This window comes from Dermacentor silvarum, chromosome 5 (genome assembly GCF_013339745.2).
Source record: "Dermacentor silvarum isolate Dsil-2018 chromosome 5, BIME_Dsil_1.4, whole genome shotgun sequence".
Classification (NCBI taxonomy): domain Eukaryota; kingdom Metazoa; phylum Arthropoda; class Arachnida; order Ixodida; family Ixodidae; genus Dermacentor; species Dermacentor silvarum.
The window spans coordinates 163,664,482-163,677,157 of record NC_051158.1 but is presented as its reverse complement, the minus strand read 5'-3'; the positions used below and the strand labels follow the sequence as shown (position 1 = coordinate 163,677,157).

The 12,676-nt window shown below is 46.3% G+C and overlaps 1 protein-coding gene across 1 annotated transcript in view; it reads right to left on the bottom strand.

The window, feature by feature from the left end:
• The window catches only part of LOC119453851 (astacin-like metalloprotease toxin 5), a 38,080-nt gene extending 26,911 nt beyond the window's left edge, over window positions 1-11,169 (bottom strand). Inside the window, exons 1-3 of the mRNA XM_037715898.2 lie at window positions 10,945-11,169; window positions 7,547-7,617; window positions 4,834-4,906 (exon numbers count right to left, since the gene is read on the bottom strand). Coding sequence (XP_037571826.1) covers window positions 4,834-4,906; window positions 7,547-7,617; window positions 10,945-11,050 — 250 coding nt within the window. The 5' untranslated portion in view covers window positions 11,051-11,169. The remainder of the gene's footprint in view (window positions 1-4,833; window positions 4,907-7,546; window positions 7,618-10,944) is intronic.
• Between the last annotated feature and the right edge of the window lie 1,507 nt (window positions 11,170-12,676).

Sequence of the window (12,676 nt, the reverse complement as noted above, 5' to 3'; positions counted from 1 at the left end):
CGGTCTCGTATATCGTCCCAGTGTTCACAAGTGCGTGAAGTCGGGCACACGCTGCCACTACCAGCATGCGAGGACCGACGCTGCAAGAAGTCTTCGTCAGCAATGTGATGTTTTTAAGTGTCGTCCAAGTGTAACGCAGGCGTTTAACGATAAATTTACTATTATAGCCATCAATGCAAGGCAGCAACGTGGTTCCCTGTGCAGTCCGGACGAAGCCCTCGCCGTTTTCTGTTTTAAAGTGGAGTTTCAGTCTTACGCTACGTACGTTTTCAGTACCGTACCGACGTCGAGCTACCAGTGGAGTTTTAACGCGGTACACAGTACGAGTGTTTGCAGTAGCGCGCGTCCGAGTGTTTTTTTTTTTTTTTTTTTTTTTTTTTTCGGAGGACTGTCGCCTGAGATGGGGCCGCGCGGCCGCGCGCGCGACCCTTCCAAAACGTTTCGTGGCTAATCCGCCAGGGCAGGGTGCATGCGCCGTCGGGCCGCGAAAAAGGCGGATTCCCACTTATAGATTTCGACGGTGGCCACTGCGTATCGCTTCAAGTTAGACTCTAGGCTATCTAACGTCCCAAGCATCCCATGCCCCTGTGTTCCCTTTCATGTTACTCACGATAGAAGGAGAAGTACAAAATGCCGCAGAAACCACGTGGCATGGCCTAATGTGGATAAAATGCGATGAAAGCACACGAGTCCACGGTAATGCGCTGGACAATTTTATTGGCTGCATTGGTGACGGCCACCGGGTCACTGCAGTAACGGTTGTTGTGCTCACTGCAGTGGGCTATGCTGCCTTTGCAATTTAATCTCCCGAGATTTGCTTCAAAGGCTATATCAAGGACAACTTATTAGCGTGCGTAGAATTCCAATTGAGGTTCACTATTGATAATTCTGGGGAGTCTTACGTAGGCTTGTTGCCATTTTTTTCTTTACGACCAAACGAACATTGAACTGGTACGGTCCTTGGTGTTTGTAATGGATAAATGCACTATCCCATTACAAGGGCAGCGCATCCCACTCCAACGTCGTCATACCATCGTTAGGTGACGTGGTACCGCGCGACTTGCCGCGCGGGGCACACTTTGTTCCAAAACCAACAATGCGCGCGGCGAACGGATTACCAACCCTTCGCAAGTGCAATCGCTGGACGGCAAGGCGTGACGTTTGCTGCTCGTGGGCGTGGCGTATCGACCATTTTCGCGACAATCCCGTGGGCGCCACCATGTTTGATCACGTGGTGAGGCGTCCGTTGCTTGCCTCCGGTCGTTGCCTCTGCGTTTATAATGGATGTGCGTGACATGACGCCCGGTGCGACTCATCAAACCTCTGTTTCGTTGTAAATCGTTGACGGTGATTGGGTAGATGACACGAAGTTTTGGCCACAGATTCAATCGACATGTAAGTGCTTTCCGAGCTCATTACGCCTTGTCCAAATGGCGTAAACGGTGCTTGTTTGCACATCGGTGCTAGAAATGTATTCCAAGCTGTCCAAACTTTCCGCTCACGAATTGAATCAGGATCTGGTTCTTTTAGATGCGAAGCATCTTATGGTCGGGGCTATGTCACTCCCTCCCTCCCTTCATTCATCCATCCGCCGTGCGGCGTCCACACCGTACTGGACATGTATATCCTCCTCCCCCTCCTCTTCTCTCCTTGTCTCATCTCCTCTCCTCTCGGCATTCCTCCTCTCCTCTCCGACGCTCCTCTCCTCTCCGGATTGCGCAACGAATGGCAACACCTGCGGCTCCGCGCGCGATAATGCGAAGCAGCTTAGGTTAGAGCAACGCCTCCTATAAAAATTAGGAGGCGTTGGTTAGAGGCGCGACGGTAGGCGCCCCAGAGGCACCGGCAACAGTCACCAACGCCGCGCGCGTTCGGTGCGAACGCGGGCAAAACGCCGACGGCGTCGACAACAGTTCTGCGCGTTGCTGGTGCTGCTGCATGTCCAAGTTTATACAGCTGATAAAACTACCTCGAGTCGACCCCATGGCTGCTTCGCATACTACTCAGGGTTCCCCTACGGGAAGATGTAATTTTTTTTCTTTTCGTCCGTTATTTGGCAAACACTTTGAATCAGTGGCTTGTCATGTTTCTGACTCGGTAAAGTTCCTTGGCGCGGTCACTATCTGATTTTTCATTTTATACTTAATTGCTAGCGGATGGACTCAGTTGCGATAAATTTGTTCTTGCTGCGCACAATGGCTTGGAACGCAGATGCTCTGTACTTTATAATAGCTTGTAGCAAGTTACACGTATTATCACTAGCCACTAGCTTATTATGTGAACCGTCACGAAACGTTCAGCTTCGAACATTCGTGTGCTGTTGGTGTATCGCCGACACCCGTGCATCGACGCATTGATTCTAGTGTGCACCTATACACTTATTGTAGCGAAAGCTACACTGGCAGCATTCTTGCCGTTTCGCTGTGGCCGGTGGCAGCACCGCGAGCTGAGCCGTTGCCTACCAACCACCGCAGCTGGCAGCGTTTCTTTCTCTATATATGGTCTGACCACTCCGCTGCGTCTTGCCGGCGTCTGACACGCGTCTTTCGCCAGGCGAACGGCTTTACGGGAGAGGGTCCGGAATGCCAAGCGCGCGAAGCTAGCGTCGGAGACTGAGGAGGAGCGAGCCGTACGGCTCGCAAAACGCTTCGATTTGTCGGCTTATAATTTATACCGGGCTTATATCGATGAGTGTATACCTAAGTATAATAATTACAGCTAAATCAAAGGCTAACCAAGTGAAACCAAGACTTTACCAGGCTAAACGAAGCTTTCGCTTTGCATATAAAGGGTTAGCTGAGCTAAGCCGCAGCCACATTTTTCTTGATACGTCTGCGATAGGGTTTGCGTAAGTTTGCGCGTGAGTTGGGGTAGTGGTCGTGAAAAACTTTTATTTGTCCAATAGAGAGAGTTTTGGGGCCACAGAGTGCCCCGCTACATGGTCAGCGTCCCTAGTCCGGGACACCGCATGACGAGCCCCCGTCCCCGTCTTACGCCCGTTTCACCAGAGCCCGTTGGGACTCCAACGAGGAGCAGTTGGGGAGGGCAGTGTCCCATGCCTCTCGGTAAGGGGGGAGGTGGGGATTTTTAGTACATGCCCACCCCATGTGGAAGATATCACAGGTCTCCCCACAGTGCGGGCACCGCCCATCCGTGTTGGGATCAAAATGTTTGATGATTGCATGCCAGAGTAGAGTACCTTTCTGCAGGCGCCTTAAAGTTCGCTCCTCCGCCTTACTCAGCCCCTTTGCAGGAGTCGGGAAAAGGCGGTTGTTATCCCTATAATGTGTTATAATTTCCCCGAACCGCAGCAGCGGTAAGTTTGCCTCCGAGCTAGAAGAGCTAGGGTGAGGAACCCGGTGGGTAAGCGCTCGGGCAGCAGCGTCAGCGGCCTCATTACTTCGTAAGCCCTGGTGGCCAGGAGCCCAAATAATACGTTTCGGTGTTGGGTCAGTGGCAGCCCGTCTTAGAATCTGACTGGCTAAGGGGGAGATCTCCCCTGTCAAGCAATGATCACATGCTTTACGAGAGTCCGTGATGATGATTCTCGAGTTGGGGTCCGCGGCAGCAAGTGCTATCGCTACTTCCTCAGCTAGCGCTGAATTTTGGGCTCGGAAGGAGAGCCCATCAACGTGCTTTTCCCGGTGAACGACGGCGGCCGTGTAAAATCCCGCGGGCGACGGCCCTGCTACGTCTACATAGTATACACCAGGTCGGGAACCGTGTTGTCTCTCAAGCGCCCGAGCCCGCGCATGTCGTCTGCTTTCGTGCGTGTCGGTGTCCATGTTACGAGGGAGCGGAGAGACCCAGAGCATATGGCGCCACAGTTCTGGAATACGCTCTGCCTCCTTTGGAGTGCAAGCGTGTTGGATGTGTAAGCGGTTGAGCAGGCGGTGCCCGGGAGACAACGTGCGAGAAATTGACTGTGCCAGAAAGCGGCGGTACTCTTTTTGTCACTGTGCAACGAGCGGTACTTACTCTTGCCGATGTTGCATGGTTGAAGTCCGTTCTTTGGAGCTTGGTGATACTACGCTGGGCGTATTAGCAATTTTTTTTATTCTCGAGGAAATCCGTGCATCGCGAAGGGCCAGCCACACAGGCAGTCCTTATGCAACAGCTCTCCACGAACTTGGTCACACAGTTTCATTCCATTCCTTAATTTTCCAGTTACTATTTTTGCAGCCAACAACTGCGCAGGTATTGCCTATACCATTCCACACTTTGCAGCACGAATGGAGCACAGTGCGTTAGTGAACACCTCGTTGCATTTTCAACAGCTGATCTCTCAGAAGCAGAGCAGAAACGGTAGTGGTATCGTTTTCGCGTGCTTTCGCTGAGGCAAAGCACGGCGAGCCGCCGAAAGCGCCATCTTTTCCTTCTAGAGCAAACTACTCCGCGAGAAGGGTCTATGGTGAGGAAGTTCGTAGGAAATTACACTATGAATATATATAATTGTCAGAACACACTACCACTTTCCAAAATAACACGAACGAAAAACAGATTGGTATTTCCGGACTCATGCGTATTTCTTGCTTCAAAATGAAGCGAAATGATGTCTTAAGTAGGGATTCCTGGCACAATATAATTTGTGTATATCCAAGACAGATTGTCATGTGTCCAATCGAGCGTGTGGAGGCGTGGACAGTAGGATTGATGGTTCGACTAGCAGGCGAGCTCACAAAGAAGGAATTTGTTGTGGCGATGGCAGCCGCTGCCGATGATATGAGCTGATTTATCGCACGGTGTTCAGCGAGGGCGTTAGAAACGACATCAACAGCGTGTAAACAGACTGTAGCTCTGGAACACCTCTGAATATTTTCGCATTTCGCTTACTTGGTCTTGGCTCGAAGACGTATGGAATGATCCCTTTGGGCCATAGCTTGGCATCTCTGGTCACTGCAGCTCTCTGCGTACGTGCACAAATAGCAGCGACATTGTGAGAAATCCACTCATAATCACTCTCTGCGTGCAAGTTCTAAGCCAACCATTTGAAGCCAGCATATATTAAACGTGATACGTATTATCACCCTAATTACGCCGGTCAATAAAAATGCTGCCAAAGGAGCCAAAGTATATTGTTGTTGTTGTTGCTGTTTGTTTGTTTGTTTGTTTGTTTGTTTGTTTGTTTGTTTGTTTGTTTGTTTGTTTGTTTGTTTGTTTGTTTGTTTGTTTGTTTGTTTGTTTGTTTGTTTGTTTGTTTGTTTGTTTGTTTGTTTGTTTGTTGCTGAGGCTGAGTTTAAATTTCGTACGCATTCAGCACTATCAATGGCATGCTTTTCGATGATAAAGAATGCTAAAACGATGCTGTACTCACGTACCGGGGCCTGTTAAAGAAGCGCAGTTTGATAAAATTAAACCGGAACTGCAATAGCACTGTCGCTTACTTCAGAGGTGTACTTATATCCGCATTTCCCAGCATATTGGTGCTGAGTTTTCATAAGTTGTGAATGGATATGGAGAACTGACATACTTGCACAATGAAACGGAGCAGTGCGGAACAATAAGGCACGAATACGAACAAACGAAACATGACGAATGTCGAACTCCCAAATAAAGTTAATTAAGTGACGCGGTAATACGCACACACAAACAGGCATGTACGCATGCACTTTGGAAAAGAAATGTTAGTTTTGCAGATAGACTTTACATCCCCCGAAAACCAACACCCACCTTCCTCACAAGTAATCAAACGTTTTGCCTTTCGTTTTGCAGTCTCTGCGGCACCTCCTGAATAGAAAGCGGTGATTTTATTCTGAAGGTGAAAACCCACAGAATACGTTTCGCCGGTTTCCGTTTCAATTTTTTGTTTCAAATTTCGCAGGCACTAATGCGAACCACCTTCAAGGGCTCATTATTCGATTATTTTGTTTCATATCCCCAGCTAGACGTAAGACATTTTCTCACCGCACACCTGCGTGATGTTCTAAGAGCCTTCTAATACTTACACTAAGTACTCGGACTACGTCATCATGCGTATAATACAGCACATACGTATTTTGGCATCGCGTAAAAGCAACACATCGAAGTACCGAAGCTTGAACTGTGAACTTTAATGGAACTTTAGTTTTTTCGCATCCATACAAAGTGCAGGTGACAGGGGCACAGACAAGAAGTCACAAATTCGGGTTGACTGGGTCTGTGTGCCCTGCCATTTGTTTTGGCAGCACGTTCCAAAATGTGCATTATTAGAACAAATGAACATGTATATAGGTACCTAGCACCTAACCTAACAAGACAATATACATGTAAAATAAGCGTGTTGAAAGAATTGGTATGTCCAATTTTTTTTCGCAGCAGAAAACACCGACATGTATGCAGAAACATGGATTTCATACAAGTTACCGAAAAACACAGAAATGCAAAACATTAATTACTTTTTGCTTAAAGGGCACATCAATAAAAATACATCAATAATTACGTCACTCTGTAACTGCAGCTTAAAAACTCACGTTAATCAGAAAAAAAAGGAAAACAAACCGAAAAATGCATAAGCACATACGCAAACGAAAGTACGAACGACAAATTTGGACACAATTGAAAGAATTAGAAATATGGTTATTAATGAAGAGCGTTAAGCAGTGATGGTTTCACATGGCGCAGCATTTGTTTCCCGTAGTTTGTTCTTGAAAGCTGATGTAAAGTTTCTCTGTTACGTGTATACTGCAACTGCTTGTATTTAATGTTAGTTTTGACAGGTAGTCGGGAAAATTAACGTTGCTGTTTTTCCAGTTAAATAAAGTTTTTGTAAAATTGTTTTATCAAACGATTTTATCGGCATTATATGTAAACTACAAAAAAGAGGACCAATGTGTTCGTCGAATGAAGAGTTTGAAATGGCATGAGGGCTTTCTTTTGCAATAAAAAGAATGCTGATTTTATAGCTGGTAATGTTGCCCATATAAGATGCCAATAGTTTACATGAAATAAAAAAAAGAAAGTGATAAACTACGGAGCCTTACTCTTAATGGTAACAGGTAACGTAGCCTTATTAGTATCCCAATAACTTGTACAAACCTGTTAGCAACGATATCAACATGGTTACTCCACAGCATATTCTCTTGGATAATTACTCCTAAGCTTTAATTTGATGATATTATCTCTATCATAGAAGTTTTTATGTTTAGAAGTCCATCGATGCCCTGCTTCTTGCTCTTTCACTAAAAATGCACAACTTTTGTTTTGGTAGCTTAATCAATTTTTTAATTAGCTTAATGACCTGCCTTGTTTATTTGTTCTAGTATCAGCAATACTCAGCAGATCCGCCACGCATTTAGAAGTTATGAACAAGCGTCGTCGGCATAGATAACAAAGTGTGCTGCGGTGTCTATATTAGTTATGCCATTTGTACGACCCGAGAAACTACGGTTATAAATTCTACTTGACTGAATATGTATAAACTGCTGTTCTGGCGAACATATGGTGACTGAGCTTTACAGTGCAATCCCATTCACTCATCTCAGGCTTACGCGCACTGTGCGTGTCCGATGTTGGTTTCACCAGGCCTAGGCAATTGATTTCTGGGAACAAAAACGAAAGGCAAGCTCACATCATCCGCGAAATCTTCTGGCAGCATAATGTCTCCTTCGAACAGTCCACCTTGTTCTTTGTTCCAGGCCCCTGCGTATAAACGCGTCTATTACAGAGCAGCGAGTGGCAGCTACAAACATTTAATTGTGGCGTTTGTGCACGATGTTTGAGCCAGCGTCTGCTTTTGACCGCCGCTGTGGCTTGGCGTTCAGCTGTGGAGCTCCAGGTCGCAGGTTTGACTCCCGGCAGTGGCGGACGTATCCGAGTGGGCGCAAAATACAGAAACAGTCGTGCACTTAGATTTAGGCCCCCGTTAACGCACCCAAGGTGGACGAAATGAATCCGGAGTCGCCGACTACAGCGTATCTCATACCCGTGCATCCCTTTGGGACAGTTGAAACTGACACAATTAAGTTTTGACTTGCTTATGCCTCGCCCTGCCCAGTGCAGCCAGTTGTGGTGCTTTTGAAAGGTAAGCCGGCATTCCGGGCACTAGAGCGATGGTTTCTGCGGGACTCGTTCTGCCAGTGCTCATTGCGAAGCATAAAATTGCGTTTCACAGATTAGCATTGCATTGCATAATTTACCAGGATCAACATTTAAGCTAGCTGGGAACTGCTAATTTGACTTAAGCAGCGCATGCAAGACAATGCATCGTAGTGTGCGTAGGTTAGGCTTCAGGGTAGACTTCAACAGCAACCTTTCCACGCCTGTGCGCCCGGCTGCTGACACACTTCAGAAAGCCTGTGACCACCCACTTTCGTTTCCATCACCAACTTACCGACAATGCGTGGCCAAAGCACACAAAAGATCAGAAGTCTGCCTGCTGCATCGTGTCTGAGCATCGTACGCGTCCACGTGTGTTCTGGCGCGCGTCATGACAGAAGCCTTTAAGTGTTTTTTTTTTACTATTTTTGGCATGAAATGTACTATTTTAGGCATGAAATGATTTTATCTTCCTTGTCGGCGACCTTAAAGAGACATTGAGCCAAAATCCAGAGCCGTTAACTGGGCACTCAAGACGAGAATGGGGAGAGAGCGAAACGAGATCATCCAGGCAACCAGTCAAAACTGAAAAAAAAATGCGGTCTCTGGCCCCCAACCCCTTATACAGGACCGCATTACATACGCTGGTTACTGCGCAAAGAAGTTACAAAAAAAATATTTCTTCCGATTTCTTCCTAATGTTTGCTCACAACATAACTCAAACTGTACTGAACTGTCACGCTGAAGTTTAATTTGTCATTTCCAATAGCGACGTTCAAAAAGCAGGTACACTGCACCGTACACTTGATTGTCCACTTTTGGCGCTCAGGCAGGGTTGCGTGTGCTCATTTCAACGCCAGTGGTCCGTGAGTTCCGCGGCGCGGGTTTTTCGCCGCCTCCTTCGAGAGATGCCGCCACGATGCATGACCAGGCCGGCAGCGTCAGCGGATGCTTGTTTGGCCGAGACGAGACTTTCAACGAGGTTCAGTTTCGGCTCAGTAGGCTACTGCTCAGGTCTCTCCTCAAATCCTCTCTCTTTCAGACCTGCGTCGGGGCACCAATCTGCTTTGCCGATAGTCATTTTATGCTTACATCTACTCTCGATTATGGGAGAGCCAGCATCTTTTTTTTTTATCAGGAACACAATTATGGTGAAAATCAATGCGTGTCATGCCGCCCAGAGTTACCTGTAGAGCGCAAGACTTCATTCGATGGTCAAACGATAACATTGCACGCACAAGGGCGGTAAGCGTGTATTACCTCGTGCGGGAATGTGAAAGACTAAGGATATTCCGAGACAAGTATATACGGGCCAAAGCCGGTGACGTCGTTCGAGGACTGGGTCCGGCCACGGGCCAACTTTAGAAACACGTAACTTGCCATGGAGCTTCGCGTGTGAATTTTTTATAGTAAACCACACTTTGTCTGATCTTCCTTACCCCCGTTACGAAATATGCCTGAAGCTATCATGCGAATATATTATTCTTTCTCTGACAAACAAAGTCCTAAAGCGGCATCGAACGCTAGCTTCGACGATTCACTACTCTTACAAGGTGACTTACCCTTCCATAAGATAGATGTTTCAGTTTATGCAGAAGTTTTCGGGTAACGCAAGGTTACTGAGCGTGTAGGGGCTGTTTGCATAATTTGCGTGAGCTTGGTGATGCGGATGCACTGTTCGCCGCTGAGCATGACAAAACACCCGCAACCATGTTGTGTTCTGTCTGGTTTAAGCCTCCTTGTTCGTCTTCCCTCTTGGTGCTGTTTAAGGATTCGTAACCGATTTGTAACGGATTCGTAACCGAATAGCAGACTGCTAAGTACTGCTGTCAGTGCCAGGAAATGTCAATATTGGGTGAGAAATACAAAAATATATTTTATTGCTCAAATGTTGACTGTTTAGCGTAAAAACTGCAGAGTGTTCTCTGCGGGGGCTGTGAAGGGGCACTGTATCTATACAATCACAGCAAGACAGATCAGCGCCACAGACAAACGAAGCGTTCCTGTAATTTATTCGCGGAACAGCAGCCGAAATTTCAGTTGCGCTTATAAATCCGTTCTACGAGCAGGCGGCGCTGCTAGGTCCGAGCAACTGAGCGGGTCAGAAAGACCAGGCTCCAAAAACCGGTGACACACTGTATCTTTATTCCTTAAAAATCAGTGTCCCCCTAACTAAAACCAGTTTTTGACGCACATAGAGGCAAATCAGAAATTATAAAATTATAAAAACTGGGCATTTTACGATCAAATCGCAAATGTTGGCCCATATGTATACAACTGCAACAATAGACGCGAAAGCACGTCCGGTTCGAGTGCCGGCATACCTCGCCAAGTCTATTCTTCCTTCAGGCGCTGTATCTACTATTGTACACGCCAAAATAGCGCACCAAAAACAAAAGCACGGATAAAAATGTACCAAACGCGGTGTAAAGATCTTGAAACACTTCTAAGTACACTTGCGTTACAAGTTTTAGTAACATGCGTATATTATTTTAGTAAAATCGAGTTGGAATGCAGGCGGCTGAGTGTTTCCTCGCGATGTCAGTATTTCATCATGTAGCGGGTTCACTTATTTCACTATTTTTCGGAATGTTTTATTATGTCTTTTTTTTCACGTGCCTGTATGTGTGCTTTCCAAGTATTTTATACGTGAAATAGTTGACGTTCTGACATCTAACGTTCCTGTAGCGCAGTTTTCGCATGAAGCCCACATTCTGGAAACTTGACAAAACTCACTCAAGCATTGAAAATACGTAATTCCTTCTGTAGTTCTCTACAGCTATGCACTTTTTCGGGATTCTGAAACAATATTTACAGTGGGAAGAGTTAATTGGCGCCTGACTGAGGAGGGGGGGACATTTCCCCTTGCGTAGTTTTCTTTCACTGTAAAAGCTGTTGCTCAAACAGATCAATATAGCGGTGTGTATATACCTGAATGTTGCGAGGAAGTCGTTGGCTCGACCCAGGGAGCTGCGCGTGCACTACATAGCGCAGGTGCCAGGAAGACGGCAGCAACGAAGAATTCCAAAGCCATCATGCCACTCCTCCGTGTGTCTGATGTCCGGTAGAATATTCACCACAATCAACACTCTTTGGGGGCCCTATATATAGCACGTCAGCATGGCGACACCTCTTGCGCGGCACTGCGAACTGTCCGGTTGCAAGATAAGTATAACAATACTGCCTTGGCGAAATCATTACGCGACTCACACGCTTCCATTGCTCAGCGACCGAGGCCACTGCTAACGCCACGAACAATGAGAGATAAGCGTATTCACTTATCTCTAAATTGGTGGTTTCTGCGATTTAGAGATAACGTGTCTTTCTTTTCGTTTGCCAAAGCATATATGCAAGACCTGTAGGCTTGAAGCTAGGTTATCCTCGCCGGTGACCCTGCTCTTCATTTCAAAATGTGTCAGCTGCTACAGATGCAAGAGCTTCTTGTTGGGCTAATTGGTTGCGATGTTGAGGCATGGTTTTAAGTGCCAGATTAGAAAGAAAAAAACATATACAGAAGAAAAGACAGATGAAGTGCAAGGAAGGATAATTAAAAAAGTTATATGGTACAACTTTAACAGCTGTTAATACTAGTGCCGCACAGCGTCCAATTTTCCCAATCATGTATCTTATTTCAAAGAATGAGTTAACTTCACCCCAGTGAAAACACTTCATCTGTAAGACATCATGTGCACCGTTTCGGATAGAGATAAGACATAAGTTGTGGATGTCCCATATCACGGACGTCCCAAGAACATCGCAGATGGACCTGTTTCAGATATCCCACCACGGATGACATAAGAATATCGCACGTGGGCATTTTTGGCATACACGTGAATATTTGCCCTCGAAGAGGCGTTGTGTTTGAGCTTCCTAGTAACATAATTTTGTTCTATCGCATTTTCGAAATACAATCCGAAGCTATCATGTCTACAGCTCTTGTGTACGTCGCAGTTGGTGAATTTTTTGGCGCAATTTACTTTAAAAGCTTCAGTTAGTTCAGTAAACCACTTGCGCTTGGCGGAAGGCCTAGAATAATCAGGTACCGCAAGCGTGCGTGCGTGCGTGCGTGCACGCAACCCATCTGTTCTTGATGCATGGCCGCTCTATCCGTTGCACCTGTCACACAGCGCGTGCTGCGAACGTAATAGGCATTATAGCAAATGCAGGGTACATTTGTAGCAAAATGTACGCAGCAATTCCCCATGATTTCCTTCGCAAACGTGCAAGGGATATGCGCAGGTCACGGCCAGTGTGGCAATAGTATTGTCTAAGGGGTTCATAAACGACGCTGAGGGGGTGTCTCTGTCGGGAGTGCGCGTTAGACTAGACCGAATGCCTACGTGTCTAGGTCTCGTTATTTACAAACCTACGTATTGTAGCGAACATAAATTGCAAACGGCAATTGGGCAAACGATCGTGTAAGAGACGTCCACATGACGTATTCGACACATCCCTACGATATCCATTTCCCGGCAGTGGATATTCAGAGGATATCCACTGGACGTCATTGTTGGCACTGGGTTATTGTCGTCTCATATATATATATATATATATATATATATATATATATATATATATATATATATATAGAATAAATTTTAGCTATACCGTAAATAGTGCTAGTTTCAGTGGCTCTGGGTGTCTTCGGGGATTTCACTATAAG